The sequence below is a fragment of the Lynx canadensis genome, chromosome B1 (genome assembly GCF_007474595.2).
Source record: "Lynx canadensis isolate LIC74 chromosome B1, mLynCan4.pri.v2, whole genome shotgun sequence".
In the NCBI taxonomy this organism is placed as follows: domain Eukaryota; kingdom Metazoa; phylum Chordata; class Mammalia; order Carnivora; family Felidae; genus Lynx; species Lynx canadensis.
In genome coordinates, this window is record NC_044306.2 from 6,072,218 (window position 1) to 6,090,196 (window position 17,979).

Here is a 17,979-nt window from a genome sequence, read left to right on the forward strand (position 1 = left end):
CAAAAAAGAACACGTATCGTATTGTCCCAATTATAGCAAAATTAAACTATAGCGACCGAGAGCAGAGTAGTAGCTAGCCTTGAGAGGAAGAGATACAGTAGTACCCCTTACCCACAGCACCCTCAGTGGGAGCCCGAAACCACAGATAGTACCAAACCCTATATATTCTGTGTTTTGTCCTATACATACGTACTTCTGAGAAAGCTTAACTTATAAATTAGGCACAGTAAGATATTACCAACAACTGGTGCTAAAATAGAATAATTGTAACCATACGCTGTTCTGAAAGTTATGTTGAGTGTGGTCTCTCCTGCTCTTTCCTTCAAAATATCTTACTGTCTGGAGCCCCCCTCCCTGTGCTGATGTGAGATGGCAAAATGCCCGTGTGATGAGATGGAGAGAGGAGGGAGAGCATAGGATCTTAACTGAGTATTAGGCTAACCCTGACCTGACGACGGGTCAAGAGGAGGATCATCTGCTTCCAGGCTATGATGCGGCACGGCACGGCCTGGGGCGTGTCTAAGGCGACAGTCCGAATAAACGCGAAGACCAGGGCTGCCCTCGTCTAGCTGCGTGTTGGGGAGGAGTGTGTATGTGTGACTAGAGTAAGTTACTGCTCTTTAAGGGCTCATCTTGCCCCTTCCTAAGACTTACATTTCGATTTTACTACTGCCTCCGCTCGCTTATTCACAAATCCCTTACTGTGTCTGAAAACACAGCCAAGTGTGTGCCGTTGTCTCCAAATTTCACTGGCTGCCATCTTGCTGTGACCATGCGTGTGTGTCTTGTGATGCCAAAGGATGGCAGCTCCCGTGTGTGCTTACCCAACATCATATGGAGGTTTAAATCATCTGGGTTTTACCGTTCGTATCAGTGTGGGTTCCAGTCCTGGGGCTGAAAAAGCAAAGTTCCGGAGGAGCTGGAACACTGCCGTTAATCACAGGCTCTGGAAGAAGACACACTAGGTCTGCAGCCTGGCATGGCTGGAGCCTAGCAGGTCGCTTCACATCTCAGCGCTCCCCCAGGGGTAAGACGGGAGCAAGAATATCTTCCCAAAGCAGTCTCCTCCCCATCGCTCCTGCTCCTCATGTTTGTTTTCACTTGTATTGGGTTGCTTGGGACATGACCTTCGACTTTGGTCGGGTGTGGTGTCAGAATGGCAGGTGTTGGGGGAACCCTGGGGAGCTCTCCTGATCCACACACAAAGATGTGTCGATTTTTATTTAAATCTTTTGAAAATGTGTGTTATTGTGAGAAGCTCTAAAGTAAAGAAACTTGGTTGTGGTTTTGCCAGCTATGTACCATCTGATACCACGGTGAGCCTGAGTTTCTTCTGTCAAGGAGGAAGAGAGTATCTCCCTTAAATGGGCTGTCACCACATCGTAAGTGCGACGCGTGCCCACTGCTGTGATCCTGGCGATCGGCAGACTGCCTCCTCTCTCATTTTCCAGCAACAACTACATAGCACCTCCAAAGGGAAAAAGGACCTTTCTTTGTAGTGACCTCTACTGACTGCTGTCACATGAACAGTATTCTTTTCTTTCTTTTTTTTTTTTTTTTTTTTTTTGCAAGAACTCTGTAGACGTCAAGCAAGTGAAAGTTGTTGGCATCACAGTAATGAGCCCAAAGCCCCCTTGTTTTTGAAGAGCTGAGTGAGTGGTGCTAGGTTATCTCCATGGCTGCTGTAGCTGACTTGTGTTGCTAATTTGGGATTTTGAATCACTTAAAACTGAAATGGATAGAGAAAGGATTCCGGCTCTCTCTAAGAGAGAGTTGTTTATTCAACAAATATTTTCACTGTTTTTTCTTTCTCATTCAGAGACCACTTGCTTGAATGGTAATGGCATTTCGGGGTGAAGAAGCATAAAAGAAAGTAGCATTCTATACCTAAAAAGTAGAATTCTGTGTGTTGCAGCTGTAAAACCGGCATGGCTTGGGGCAGGCTCGTCATGTAGTAAAAAATAAGTTATATGTATTAAACATTGTCCAATTAAAGGAAAAAGCACATATGGATTTATTGTGTGATAACCCAGAAGGGGACCATATTTGAAAATTTGGACAATTAATTACACATTACAGACTCACTAATGGTTATTTGAAGGAATGGTATTCTGATTCATCGCGATTCTTTAACTTGTAACCTAATTAGCCCAGCCATCACTGCTTTTAAGAGCATTTTACAGTTATAGTTAGGTTAAATCAATTCTGTTTAGAAATTCCTGTTAGTAACACTTTAGTAAGTTAAAACTGGGTAAGTTTAAAAAAAAAATTTAGTGAATTTAACCATCTGTTTCTTAGTAACTAAAAATAATCAAGAATTTCAAGGGTGCCTGAGTGGCTCAGTCCAACTCTTAGTTTGGCTCAGGTCATGATCTCACAGTTCGTGAGTTAGAGCCCCGAGCAGCTCTGAGCTGACAACATGGAGCCTGCTTGGGGTTCTCTCTCCCTCTCCCTCTCCCTCTCCCTCCCTCTCCCAATCTCCCTCGTCCCTCTTCCTTCCCTCCTCCCTATCCCTCGCCCTACCTCCCTCTCTCTCTCTCCCTGCCTCCCTCCCTCCCCCCTCCCTCCCCCTCCCTCCCTCACTTGCCCCCCACCCCCATCTCTCTCTCTTTCTCTCTCTTTCTCAAAATAAATAAACTTAAAAAAATAAAATAATAAGGAATTTTATACACATGCACCAGAGGTTAAGCATAGATAATTAGCTTGTGGTCAGAATTTGATTATTTGATGTTATTCAGCAAAATATCTTCTCTCTAGCAGCATTTTTGCACCAGAATTTCTCATCAAGAAGACCAGTTTGCTTAGAGAAGTTTTAAGCAACATCTGTATGTAATAATTTTCTAAGATTCCAAAGACTAGAGAATAGTTAACAAAACTCAAAGGAACATTCCAGTTATCTTCAGACTAATGTTTACAATTATTCAGCACATAACCAAGAATTGATAGTATCTGTTAATTCCACAAATCTAATGGCAGAGAAAATGCTTACAGGAGCCCAGAGGAAATGATACCTCTTAGGAATTTTGAATCTTTTTTACCCAGACACGTGGGTTGACTAGTTAACTCCAGAACACCCGCTCAGAAGGCAGTTTGTGACTGCCCTTTCATGTTCTTTAAGTTCCTGTCTTCTCCAAAAATGGAACATACAGAAGGGCAGCATTGCTTATAATGTATTGGAAGCTGGAGTGATAAAAAATATATTTAATAATAAAGTTTGACGGTTTCAGTGGGCCCGTAGCTTTATCTGGGAGCATGATGGAGCAGTTAGGTAGGGTGGTTGAGGAGAAGATGGGGTGGACAATTTCAGAGCAGGGTGTTTCTAGAGCGGCACTCAGCTGTGTGACCTAAAGACTCTTTACATACGCACTTGCAGTGCTGCCCAGGTTGAAAGGATGTTCGTTATCTTGCAAAGTGAAGATGCACGTCGAGGTATACAACTCAAGGGTATAAAGTCAGACCATTTAATCTGATAAGAATGAGTGGAATTCTAATCTTTAGTATGAGATGTAGTACAGATCTTGTTAACGGTGTTTCTGGTATTGTTATTAAAATTAATTATAATCCCTGCAATAGTGTAACATCATTTTATTTGAAACACATAATCCCTTAAAGTCCCTGCTGCAGGTAAGAAAACCTTATGTTTCTGAAGCTGCACAGTGGAGGTTTTGACCAGTTAACTTAGTTGCATAAGGCAAGTGATCATGAAACAAATGCATCGTTAATCATGCCAAAAAAACAAAAAAAAAAAAAAAAAGAAGAAGAAGAAGAAGGAAAAGTCATTTACTAAGTGAAAGAAGGTAGTGTGAAAGGGCTACACACTGCATGATTCCAACCGTACGACATTCTGGAAAAGACAGAACTGTAGGCACAGTAAAAAGATCCGTGTTTGCCAGAGATTTGAAGGGAGGGAGGGACGAACAGGTGGAGCACGGAGGGTTTTTAGGGCAGAGAGACTGTAGTGGTGGATACATTTGTCCAAACCTATGAATGTACAACACCAAGAATGAACCCAGATGTAAACTGTGGACTCTGGGTGATAATGGTGTGTTAATGCAAGTTCATCAGTTGTAACAAAGGTACTATTTGGTGGGGGTCACTGATAATGGGGGAAGCTTTGAATGTATGTGGGGCAGGGGGTATTTGGGGAATCTCTGTACCTCCCTCTCAATTTTGCTGTGAACTTAAAACTGCTCTAAAAAAATAAGTCTTTTAAAGTCATTTACTACATATAAAGAGGAACAAATGAAATAATAAAAAACTGGCATTTTGTAGCTTCAGATTGAACTCGTTATATAGTTAATTAAACATGCAGGGAAGTGACTTCAAAGGCATGCTTGTCTAGGGGCACCTGTGTGGCTCAGTCAGTTAAGTGTCAGACTTGGGCTCAGGTCATGATCTCACAGTTCGTGAGTTTGAGCCCCGCGTGAGGCTCTGTGCTGACAGTACAGTGTCCACTTCGGATTCTCTGTCTCTCTCTCTCTCTCTCTCTCTGCCCCTCGCCTGCTCTCTCTCTCTTTCTCTCTCAAAAATAAACATTTAAAATAAATAAATAAATAAGGCATGCTTGTCTAATGATAATAGCATTGACTTCATGTGTAAACATGATTTATTTTTATATTTAGATTTCTTTGCATCTAAATAGTTGCATCCACTATGCCTCTTCTTTTGGTATAAAATGCCTTTATTCCGGGGCGCCTAGGTGGCTCTGTCGGTTAAGCGGCCGACTTCAGCTCAGGTCATGATCTTGCGGTCCGTGAGTTCGAGCCCCACATCGGGCTCTGTGCTGACAGCTCAGAGCCTGGAGCCTGTTTCAGATTCTGTGTCTCCCTCTCTCTGACCCTCCCCTGTTCATGCTCTGTCTCTCTCTGTCTCAAAAATAAATAAACGTTAAAAAAAATAAAAATAAATATAAATGCCTTTATTCCAAAATCAGGAGAACTTGAACGTGACATTCCCTTTGCTGTAGCTTGGCTGAATTTCTGGGGCTGGCTTGGGCCAGAAATGAAACCCCTGAAATTGTCTCATTTCTTTTTTTTTCTTTCCATCTCTTCCTTGTTGCTTCAGGATAGTGGGTCTTGAGGGCCTCAGAGGCTCCTCAGGGCAAGGGGAGATGGTGGCCTCCGTAGCCCTCTACCAGGTCTTGGAACAGAAAGACCGTCAGATTAACCGTCCTTTACAGAGTCCTACACAATTCAGTAGGTTATACTGAAGAGTATGGCCTCCTTGATGTGGATTCATGAAATTAGACCATTTCACCAGACATTTTTTTTTCCTCTTTGCTTTGAACCTGACTACCCAGATGTGCTTTTGGTTGCCACAGCAGAAATCTCTAGAGTGGAGTGTCTTGAGCCCAGTGCTTAGTATTCGTTAGTAACATCCAGAGGCTAATCCACAATTCAGATGTACCCTTCATTCCTGGAATTTGCGGGAACGGTCATAATGAAGGTACTAATGCACATCCTGGAGTACGGAGTACTTAAGACAGGGAGCTGTGGATGTCACCAGGCTAATCACCAGATTAAGTCACCCTGCTGGAATAGCCCCCCTTACATGAAGACTATTAGTATGTGAACAAGTGATAATATGTTCTAGACAGAATGTGACAAAATTAAGAAATGGAGAGGTTGAATGCTTGCCTCCTTTTAAGACTTTATTAATATTCTCTACCTATAATAAATAACTATTATGAATATTCAGTTATAAAATGATGCATTCTCAAAGAAACTGGCTAAACATGATGAAATTTTGTCTAAGATTTAGGTATCTTGATATCTTTTCCGTTAAAAATCACCGTTGTCCGCGAAAAAAATGTGACATTATGTGTTAATAAATATCAGGTTATATTCTTAACATATATACTTAGTTTTCTTGATTGATGGTTTTTTAAAGATTAAATATTGAATGTGAATACTTTGTGGTGTTAAGTTGTCAGGTTAACGTGAAGATTCCCCAAGCAATTCACAGACTGGGAAAAGTTCCTCAAAGGGAGGATTGAAGCTGATTTTGGAGCAAAAGTAATTACCGGCCCATGCTCCCCCCAGGGCTGGTCCCACAGAGGTTTTAATTGGGTTCTAGTTCAATAACGAAGATAATGGTTGTGGCTCATTGAAGGAGGCAGGATGGTAAAAGGATTAGACCCTCTCCTCAGGGGATTTTAATAGGGTTTCACATCTTCCATCAACTGGTGCGTGCCAAGATTAGGATAAGAAAGAAAGGTGGTTTCATGGGGAAATATCTAATTAAAATATTAATTTGAAGACAGCTGGTATACCTGCCTCAGAGTTCAGGTGGTGGAGGAGAGTTTGTCCCTTTTTTTTTTTTTTCAACCGTACATTAAAACAGTCATTTTAATTCCAGTAAATGTTGAAACTTTTACTCTAGAACACTACCTGTGAAAATGATGTTTTACTGTTTTGATTACATCAAATCATTGAGCTTTATATTATTTTCTCATTTTAAACATCAATACCATGCCAACATCAAAGTATTTTTGGTTATACCTATCTGTAGAATGCCAGGTGATTTTAAAATCAAACAGAGGACAGAGAAGCTCACACATTACTTTCCTGAGACTGAATTTTATATTTGTCTGAACTTCCAAGTGGTACTGTGAAATTCAGGAAGTCACCTTCAGGCAACTTCTAGAAAAGGGTTGTTACCTTATGTACGATATGTCAGATTCCACACGATACTTTCTCTTGGTTATCATATAATTTGTGTTTACGTTTCTTATCTACGAAGTGGAATTTGGGGAAATTACTTTACACACAAGATATTCCCGATTGCTTTTTCTTTCCCCCCTTACTAGCTTTGACAGTATTCTTATATAGAAACAGTTACATCTCTTACCTGTAAACATTTGATAATGAGGCTGTCCGCTCACTAGCCATCATGTGCCAAGCCTGCTGAAGTGCCCTGGTGTTACAGGGCTAAAGCATGCTCTGTGCCTGCCTGAGACGGGACTTCTAGGTGGAGGGAACTGATTGCATTGCCGACTTAGGGTATCAACCAAGTTATTTAACCTCTCAGACCTACTTTCTTTTTTATTTGTCATTTTAAAAAACCCACAAATTATCAAGTAGGTATAAGTTTATATAACACTACAATATATACAGCACTTTTTTTTTTTTTCAACGTTTATTTATTTTTGGGACAGAGAGAGACAGAGCATGAACGGGGGAGGGGCAGAGAGAGAGGGAGACACAGAATCAGAAACAGGCTCCAGGCTCCGAGCCATCAGCCCAGAGCCCGACGCGGGGCTCGAACTCACGGACCGCGAGATCGTGACCTGGCTGAAGTCGGACGCTTAACCGACTGCGCCACCCAGGCGCCCCTATATAGCACTTTTAAAAATAATCATACGTATCTAAGCATCTGTATGCTTAGCTAAATATTAAGGATGGTCATTTCAGAATGATGGAAACTCTTGGCGTACTCTGTTTTCTGTAATAACCATGTATCACCTTGGCGACAAGGAAAAGGACCAACTAGAAGTAGTTTGAATTGATTTTCCTCCTATAAAACAGGTTTCAGTGGAATGACCGAACTGTGAACGCGGTGCCTCTGCACTCGGGCACTCCTCCCCTCCTCCACGGGTTCCTTCTCTTCCCACTCCCTGGTTGCGTGTGCGCGCTTCACCACCTTCTGGCACACAGTCTGCCAGGAACGCCACTGGCTAACGTAGCCCGTCCCCACCAGGGCGAGACCCTTAGTCACGGACTTCGCTTCACTGATTTACTCCGAGCACCCAGAATGCTGCCTGGACACACGTAGGCTTCCAGTAAATATTTGCGGAGCAAACAAATGCCCGTTAATGACTCCTGCCCAGCAGGGGTGGCGGGGGGGCAGAGTGGCATTCACTCAGTTACGTTAGTGAACGAAGAAGTGAACTATATTCATATTCATTCCCACCTCTCTCAACAGTTTCCAGCCCCATGGAAAATACTGGGTTTTGTCCAAGGAGGGGATGTGCGTGCTTTTCCATGTTTGTTTTCCTCTCTAGGTAATCTGCACGAGACTTCCAAACTGCAGAGCACATTGATATTATCTTAACCCATGTTTATAAGTGATTAAAAAAATAGGATTCTATCTACCATGCCTGTGTTCTAGAGATAGTCTTGGGACAAAATGGGGTAAGGTGCAGAAAGTGCCTTAAAGTGACTCGGTGCTCCCTGGTAGCAGTCCCCTGTTAATATTACTACTGCTGCTTTAGTGATGAAAGTGTGACTGAAAGTTGAGTGGCTCTCTTTGTATCAGAAGAATTCTAGAATAATTTAGGAGAAAAATCTTATTGTCGAGTTCATTCAAGTCACAGAAGGATGTAGTGGAAAGAGAGTACATATATAACTTCTTATTTTATGTTTAATAAAAAATAAATTATAGGGGCGCCTGGGTGGCGCAGTCGGTTAAGCGTCCGACTTCGGCCAGGTCACGATCTTGCGGTCCGTGGGTTCGAGCCCCGCGTCGGGCTCTGGGCTGATGGCTCGGAGCCTGGAGCCTGTTTCCGATTCTGTGTCTCCCTCTCTCTCTGCCCCTCCCCTGTTCATGCTCTGTCTCTCTCTGTCCCAAAAATAAATAAACGTTGAAAAAAAAAATTAAAAAAAAAAATAAATTATATTTTATAGGAATAGATGTATATAATAAGCATACACATGTATATATTTATGATAAGAGAGACAATGGTTAGCAGAGTTGTTACTGTCATTAAGTAATACAGATATTCTGCAAGTTCTGAGCACCTGATCTGAAAAATGATGTCCATGATACATTGCATATACCCTCTTGATCTCAGTTCAGGAAATCCACAAAGCTTTGCCGGCCCTGGTGTCACTTGGAGGCCAGAATATGGAGCAGTATTAACTATCTTCTTTCTTTCAAAATGGTCATACAATAATAATGCCCTTTTCCTTATCTTGATTGAGCCCTTAAGGGTAGTCTCTCCCCCTGGCCTCTGTCTGCTCCCACCTCCCTCCCTCCCTCCCTCCCTCCCTCTCTCTCTCTCTCTCTCTCTCACACACACACACACAGACACACACACACACACACACACACACACACACCTTTACTTCATATTCTCCTTTTCTCCTTTACCTCAGTCTTCCAAATTTTGCTCTTTTTCCCTAAATAAAATCTCTTTCTTTTAACCTCTTATCACGTCATTTGTGAGCCAAAAAAAGGTTTTGGATCATGCCACAGTGGTATGCCACTGTACATATTTTAAGAAGAAGGAAATTCCTGCCTTTTCATATTAAATTTGTTACAATAAAGGGCTGGTGTAAATCTCTAAGTGCTCATCTGGAGAAAGGGCTGAAGCTCAGGGAATAGGAGAATTTACTTCCTATTTTCTCTGTTTTAATGGTTTGACTTGTTTATTTTACATTGCCCATATAGTACTTTCATATTTTCTTAAGTTATCCATGTGGTGGTAGGGTTGATTGAAACTGTTTTTTTTTTCAATTATAAATATATAAAAGTTCAGTTATAGATTAAAATCGGCACTCTAGGCCAGCCTGAGCATATGAGCACCATTGATAAGGTCATTATTTTTTTTCAGGTTCCTATACAGTAACTGACTTATAGATAAACTGTTGGATCACAATCTGTTTATAAACTGTAAAGAACTATGCTGTTAAAATAAACCAGTTTTCAAATTTTAACATGGAGACCTTCTGGATTATCTAGTGTCTGAACAGGAAGCAGGATATTATGGAAGTTGTGTACACAAGTCCATTTCCCACTTCTAGACTCTATAGGCAAATAATCTGCCCATAGAGTGGTACCTACATAGTTCATGCAGCATGTCAGAAGCCTCATTTAATAAGCAGAGACTACTTGGGGTGCCTGGGTGACTCAAGTCTGTTGAGTGTCCAACTTTGGCTCAGGTCATGATCTCACAGTTGGTGAGCTCAAGTCCTGCATCAGGCTCTGTACTGACAGCTTGAAGCCTGGAGCCTGGTAAGGATTCTGTGTCTCCCGCTCTCTCTGCCCCTCCCCTACTCATGCTCTCCCTCTCTCTCTCTCTCTCTCTCTCTCTCTCTCTGTCTCTCTGTCTCTCTCTCTCTCCAAAATAAATAAACATTAAAAAATATTTTAAAAAATACAAGCAGAGACTACTTGACCATGGAAAGCAAATGCTATATATATAACACATATATAGTAAAAATTTAGTATATTTATATACTATACAAAGTGACCACGTATCGTACTGTATATCTTACATAATACATAGTAAACATTATATTATGCCTGCATTTCCCAAAGTTAAATATATTGTATTTCTCCTACCAGAGTGAAACTTTAATCATCTCTTCCTCCCTTACTATAATGATGTTAATGTATAATTAAATAACAGTAATCATTTCCCTGCCTTCTTAAATAGAGGCTTCCTTCAGGTTACCTGCATGCACAAAATTTACCTCTCCTACTGAACACAGTCCTGTTTCATGATTGGAAATACAACAGATAACAGCCCAGGAATGGTGGTCCTGCTCTGGTAGGGCAGGACACTGCTGGCTATGGGTATGGTAGGATTGTTTTTTTTCTTTGGTGAATCAAGCTCTGGTTTGTTTGTTTGTCTGTTTGTTTGAATACACAGCTAAGGAATGTTTAGCAACCACACGTGATAAAACACACACACACACACACACACACACCCTCTCCCCCTCAGGGATGGGAACAGGCTGGTCACCAACAGCTCTTCCCAGGGACAGCAACTTTGTGTTTTAGGAACTAAAGTGCATCGTTTCCTATGCAGCCCCTGAAGCGCAACGACTCTCATTCCTTATTGAAAGGATCTATCACTATTGGCTTTAGAGAAAGAAAAGGCCCTCAGTTCACGTGTACAGTGCTCGGCCTGTACTTCTCTCCTTAAAAAAAGAAAAAAAAATGACAGAGGAAATGTTTACATCGATTTAATAGGCATTAGCTTTATTTTTCAAAACATTGTGTTTTAAAGCACAATAGACTTTGCAGTTGTTTATAAATTTGAAGTATTCATCAGTGTGAAATAATTGTTTATTTCCTTTCCCTATTTCCTCTTATTGGAAAAAAAAATACATTCGGTCTCCAGGCAAGATAAAATCCACTTTGCTAAGTTATTTGTCTTTTTTTATAAAGTGAGTTTAATATCACTGGGGCAGAGGTTTAGGATAGTCGCAGGATTAGCAAGGGAATATGACATATAATGTTTTTTTAGGTCATTGGGTTGTATTTGGTAAACTATCTTATGCTTGTTTAACCACTGAGCAGAAAGTGAGCCCTCCCTGTATTGTTCCATTCATATTACTCCGCATTCATTCAGAAGTCTCACACTTCCTTTGCCTGGCACATTAAAGGGGCAGTGTGGCATCTTTTGATAATCTGCAAAACAGCTTTCCTAGTCCACGCTCCTGAGGCAAAGCTAACCACTGAGGAGATGAACTGCTAGTCATCTGTCCCGGAATTAACCAGAAACTTGGTGTCATTTTCATTCTTAACAACTTTTCTTAAAATCTAAAAGTTTCCCCATCCCCCCTCCCCCCCCCCCCCCCCCCCCCCCCCCCCCCCGCCACATACCCTCTACTTTATAGTGTTGATCAGGGAGAAAAAGGAAATATGAAAACATTAAAAACACACACACACACAAACAGCCCTAAAGGAAAGGAAACATGCAAAACAATGAAAAACAGGAATGTGCTTTTTCTCTCCAGGATAATCTAGGAATACATGTTATAGACTGTGATGTTAAACCTTTAATCCTGTGGCTTTATCTATCTTCCCATTATATATTATTTTCTCCCTTATGAGAAAAGCAGTGATTATTATCACAGGTGACAAAACACAGAAATAAAAAACAAGCAGAGAGGTTACATTCAACCACTCTAAACAGGTTTCATATTTGCTTTCTTTGCTTTCATTCCCACACCAGAAGCCTGTGAACAGAGTGGGTGGGCACAAGCTGTCTTTCTCAGGTGCACATCCCCAAGATAGGACAGGTGAGCAGGTGCCGAGCTGATGAAAAGATAAACATTAAGTCATCCTCGGTGATATTTAGCTAGCTAGCTAGGGAAAGAATTCAGCAATGCCATTGTGCTACTGTTCAAATATTTACTACTTGAACCTGGAAAGGAAAAAAATGTTGCTGTCTTCATGTAGAATTTCTTGTCCCTTTCTTTCTTTAAACAGTGTTTCAAAGGTCTAAGAAGGCAGTTGTTTATCTTAGAAAGAAATATGAGCTTTGACTATGGAGTTTTCCAGGTATACTTACTGTGGGCTTCATTAAGCAAATGCAATTTAGCAATCTTGCATTTGGCAAAACATTCTTTTATGTTTCTTGACTGTTTATTTTAAGAGATGATTTACCAGCCGGGCAGATTAGAATGTTTACTGTGTATGATGTATGTTTCATCCCTCACCGTGGCTCTTCGCCCTGGCGTAACCACGGCGGATGTTGTGGATGTTCAGCATGGACATGACAGTTTGAGAAGAAATGGGAAGTCAGAGTGAGAAGATACTTAGGATATAGTCTGTCTTCCAAGCATTTGAACCTGTGCTGCCGTGTACTTTTTTTTTTAAAGTGCATCAGTGAATGAACAGCTTATTTTATGCACATCTATGAATTACTGAGCATTTTAAAAGAGCATACCACAGGAACCTCGTTAGGAAAAGTGGGAAACCTATGGGAGAATTAGCCCAGAAGGGCCAGTGCCTTCAAAGACAATTAGTTATGAGTTGTGTATTATACAGCAGGCCTTTCTGATGAGTGTTTGTTGTTCTGTTTCTGGATTCAAGCGACTCTCTGGTTGCAGTGAACTCAGAGCTGAGAGCACTCATTCATTCCGGCTTAGACTCAAGTAATAACTTGGTCGTTTCCTCTCTGAAGGTAGGACAGCTAATGAGAAACACAGATCTGGAGCCAAGATCTATTCTAAGATTAAGATAAAGTATCCTAACAGAAAGCTGATGGTGAAATGAAAGATTGAGAATTCTTTCTGGGGCAAGGTCTCGAACCAGGTGAAATCAGCTCATTAAATAGTACCTTCTCTACTGTGTAAGCGTTGTGACGTAATGTCATTGTAATATGTAACGAGTAACCTATTTATACAACTTGTTTAAGCCTCCTTTAGACTATATATGTATGGTCCATATCAAGAAAAATCTCAGGGTGACTTTGGGTTTTGTATAAACGGTGCCCACATTTACATGGGAAAATGATCACTTGGGAAAGAAAAAGTGAGTTTGCAATATCCTGTTTTGGTTCAACCCTCTATGAAAAGTCTGTGAAACTATATAGCATCATAGCCCTGAGAACATGACCATCTCGTCATGGCATTTGCTGCAGCAAAATGCCCTGTGCGCCCGTCCCACGTGGGGTGGAACTTCACAGCCTGCTGCTGGAGCTAAGGGGCTGGGTGCTGAAGAACCCCAGACGCCTGAGGTTATGCCTACCCCATTCACCTAATGGCAAACCCTTCAGAGTCAAGCCCTCAGATTCTGAGAAACATTGAAGTCTGCTTTATTTAATTTCCTCTCATTTACCAAGAGTAACAATCTATTTTAGTAAATAAATTCAGGAAATTGGTAAAGCACTTTACTCCATCCGTTATGTATCAGTAATTAACATGATTGTCACGTTTTTCCTGGCTCCCGGGCTGCAGTCGCTTACGGCTTCCCTCTCATGCCTGCAACCAGTTTATAACATCCCTGGCAATGGGTGTTACTGAGTTTAAACCACTTACACAAACAACACAGCCTACACGTTTTGCAGAGAAGTACACTTCCTCTCCTTTATTAAATAAAGATTCCTAACTCAGAGATTGTTCTCTGTTGATTCTGGCATTCTTCTCAGATAATCCTTTTCGCTTTTCACCCACGACTACTTTACACCCTGGGACAGAATAAAAGAAATGATAATTCATTCAAAGGTAGGAGTCACCATCTCTCCCCTGCGCTAATCAGTTGCCTGGGGTTTGTTGTTTGTCTCTTTTTTGGTTTTATGATTTTTTTTTTCTTTTTTTTTTTGGCCGTGAAAACTGAGCTGATCTTAATTAGCTTCCACCATTCACCAAATAAAAATGATTTTTTTCCTACCTTCATTAGCCACTGAGTGTTGTTTTCCATGATGTTCTCCAGCACTTGTAGCCTCTGCACGGAGTCGTCATAATCTAGTGGTGCGTCCCTCTGTACAGCGCTGGACGCGTAGGAGCTAGTCGAGCGACAGTTGTCTGTCTCCGGCAGGAGGAAAGTGTAGCTGCAGGACCCCTGCTGAACCTGATACTGCCTTTTCCCCATGCTGTCCATGCCTCTCCGAAAGTTGTTATAGGCTGCGGCTAGGACAAGATCACAGCTCAAAGTAAAGAAAACAAGCTGCCACATTCTTTCTTTCTTTCGGGAGTAAAGCAGCAGTTCAGCAAACTGGAAGGCACATAGGAATCCCACTCCTAAGCTGCCCTCTCAGAGGCAGGGCTCCGCTGCCATGGTGTAAGGTCCATCAGCGGGAGTCTCTTCCCTCCTTTTCTAGCAGGAACGTGATTGTTCACGCTGGTCTTCCCTCCCGTCCTGCAGTGAACTGTCAGATCGCAGTAGAAAGAATAACCCTGCTTACTCCTGAGGGCTGTCTTCCCCTTACAGATCAGAGTTAATGCTTCCTTGTTTCTCTTCCCTCAGGTTCTGGGTGTCAGGATCTGCATCAATCACTTTCCTTATAAGATAAGTTGATAAGAGCAGGCAGACATGTGTCGCGAGCCGCTCCGCCCTCCTGGCTTGCTTGTTATCTTCCTGTAGGGGGGTCACTAGCCAGGCAACAGGAAAAATCCGAGCATGTGTGTGCTGTCCAACCAGGGCTATATGCTGCAGAAACCCTCTGGGAAGCACGGATCAGCTACAGGACCCCTGGGTATTCTCAGAGGCACCACCCTAATTGAGTATTTCCTAGAGAGAGAAGTGGGTCTCTCATGTCTGAAACTGATTTCACAGTGCTAAGCTGGTAAAATATCTGGGGTAATAACTTTAAAGCACAATGAAAGTTCCTGTTTTTTCCTTTAGGAATAAAAATACTACAAATATGTCAGAACTTCGGTTTATTTTTGTTATTACAAACAAAGAGGAAGAAGAAGTCTCGCTCTTGTAAACGCTTTGCCTTTCCATAGGGAAAATAGTTTCGTTGGTCTTACTTGATTTTTGAACTCTTAGCTACATGTGCAGAATTTTCATTTGAAAACGGTTGGATGAGAAGATCTCGCTTTATTGGCCTGTGTTGGGGAAATCAGTTTCTGAGCTCTGACACTGAATCTTTTAAACAAAATATCCACTTCAGTATTCAAACTAAAACATACTAGACAGATTAATGGTCCATCAGATTACAATACAGACAGAAATCAGAATTTCAGTTAAGATGCTGGTGAGAGAGGAACACAGACTTTTCCTGTTTTAGATCAGGTTTTGCTCAAATCCCGTTATTTTCTCCTGTTTTTTTTCCAGGACCGCTTCACTCAGCCCCACTCCGTATTGGACTCAGGCAAATCACCTCTCCTTTTTAATTGAGCTCTCCTGTCCTTGTGTGTAAAATTCAAGGGTTGCATTAGCTCCCAGGATTTTTCTATTTCGAGTCTATGGCTCTTTCAGTCCCCGGGGTGACTTCCTTTAATAACGTAAACTTAATACTTTAGGGATTAATGCTATGCTAACCAGCCAGAGTGCACATAGGGAAAAAACTCGGAATCTTTGCCCACGGTCTGTTTCTATCTCAGGATTTGTGTGCAGGATTTGTTCTCCCCGTTCAGTGGCAGCCTATCGGCACAGCGACCTGATGGACCCGTCTACCCACAAAAGTCTGTTTCCGTCTGTATCGTGCACAATCCGCTTTCAGAGCATTCCAGAATTACGTTTTTAATTCTTGGGTGCTTGTGAAATTTGTATGGTGAATTCTGTTTTCCTGGAATGTGTGTTTCCAAGAGACCTAAATAGACCTTTAAAAACAGCCCTCCTACGCACTGGCTGGCTCCCCCCACATTACTTCTAGAGCTGCGGTTCTTCACCTGAGGTCCATGGACACAATTAATGGGGTCCATGAACTTCGGTGACAAAAACCGTGTCTTTATTCTTCACCAAACTCTACCTGAAGTAGCCTCTCCTTTAACTATGAATAGGTCATAAGCAACAGTGATCAATACCTGTGGCTTTTTCATCAATAGAAATCTTAGCTGTTCTAGTTACAGTATCTCAAGCTGTCAGCTCAGCACTACATTGTCACCAGACTCATCCCTGGATCTTGTTACTTAACATCTGAATAAAGTAGCACATGTCATTTCCTGAGAAGGGATTCCCAGACCTTCCAGAGGGTTCTGTCACTCGGGAAGGCTAGAACTCATGCCCCAGGAGGGTCTTATAGCAGAAGAGATGGTTTGAGTCCACCACGATTCTGGTACATGGTTTCCACTGAAGGAAGAAATTAAAGAAAATGTACCCATTCAGGCGACTGACTGTAGGGGGAAGCAGATAGTCTCTGACGAGCCCTGTGTAAGAACCCTGATTCTCCCAGACCTGAAGCTAACCACTGCTGACTTCTCCAGGCCTCCGCTTTCTCACAAAACAAAAGGATTCTTTCGCTGTAGTGCCTTTGAGGATTAAAACGATACAGACTAGTAATATTACTTAGGACTAGTACTTCCGTATTTGCTGTTCATTGGAAATAAGTTGTTCCACTACTGACTATTACAGCTGTGTCATTCTGCCAACGTGAAGCAGAAAGAAACATCGGGCACACACTGCGTGTCCCCATTTGAAAAATCACTCATCTGTCTCCCAGGCAAGTAGGCTGGTTTAAAAAAGTAGCCACAGGAAGAGGTTATACCCCAAGTACTTCTCGTTTGCTCGCTTGTGTCAGAGCCCCTGCTGGGTGCTGGGGGTGGATGTTAATGCTCCACAGCTGCAGAGACACAGCTAATAGGGTGAGGTAGACACCCATGAACGAATAGGGCCTGGTAGGAGGGACGGGGGCGGCAATCCGAAAGGGGGTGTGGCTGCTGCAGGGGCACTGGCCCCACAGGCGGTGGCATGGATCCCTCCTTTTCTGCCCCTTCCAGCTCAGAATGTGCGTTGAGCAGCTCTTGGTAGGTTCCCAAATGGGAATTATTACCGGAGAGTTGGGGGGAAGCTCTACGTAGGCCAGGAGACGGCAAACGTGGTGTAAAGGGGTCAGTGAGTAGTTCAGGCTCTGCGGGCGATCCTGCCTCCGCCACCACTTCTCAGCTCTGCCACGGTAGCGTGGAAGCCGCCGTGGACCATCCCTAGATGACAGAGCTTTATTCGTGCGCACCGAAACGTGAATTTCTTGTAATTTTCACGTGTCCTGAGATATTCTTCTCCTAATTGTTTTCAGCCATTTATAAAAGTGTAAAAATCATTCTTAGCTCCCTTTAGCTGTTTGATACAGACCACAGGCTGTAGTTCCCCAGCCCCTGAGTTAGAACCTGGCGGAGTCTGTCCAGGGCGACGTGCCGTGGCAAGTGAGGCCACTCTAAATGCGTCGCCAGTGTAAACAGGCAGCCATCCCATGTCTCAGATCACAGCGTGGCTTCCTAAAGAATTGAGAAGCATGAGACCAGGCATGGGGGAAAGGGACTTCGGAGAAGGGCAGGAACATTTGACCAAAAGGAAAGTGCCACTTTGAAGCTGGATCTAAAACACAAGGCAAGGACAGCTTGCTTGGAAACTAGACTCTGGTAGAAAGCAGACACCAGGCTCAGGCAGGGCCCAGTGCAGGCGACACAGCACAGCAGAGGCAGAACATGGTTGGAGCCGGGGCGGGGGACGTGCTCGTGGAGTCAGAACTGCACAATGGATTGTCCCAGTCGGTCACTGAGCAAATGCCGAGAGCATGTGCAAGGCCCCTGTGGCAACACAGGGGAGCCAGTAAGCCTCCTGCGAGGAAGAGGAGGAGGAGGAGGAAGAGGAGGAGGAGTGGGGGAGGAGGAGGGGAAGGAGGAAGATCTGGGTGGGGAG

At 42.7% G+C, this 17,979-nt stretch overlaps 2 protein-coding genes across 2 annotated transcripts in view; one reads left to right on the plus strand and one right to left on the minus strand.

Annotated features, from left to right (window-relative positions):
- Nucleotides 1–14,574, minus strand: part of ANGPT2 (angiopoietin 2) — a 58,775-nt gene extending 44,201 nt beyond the window's left edge. Inside the window, 1 exon segment of the mRNA XM_030312056.2 lies at nucleotides 14,068–14,574. Coding sequence (XP_030167916.1) covers nucleotides 14,068–14,352 — 285 coding nt within the window. The 5' untranslated portion in view covers nucleotides 14,353–14,574.
- Nucleotides 1–17,979, plus strand: part of MCPH1 (microcephalin 1) — a 271,811-nt gene that overhangs the window by 175,841 nt on the left and 77,991 nt on the right.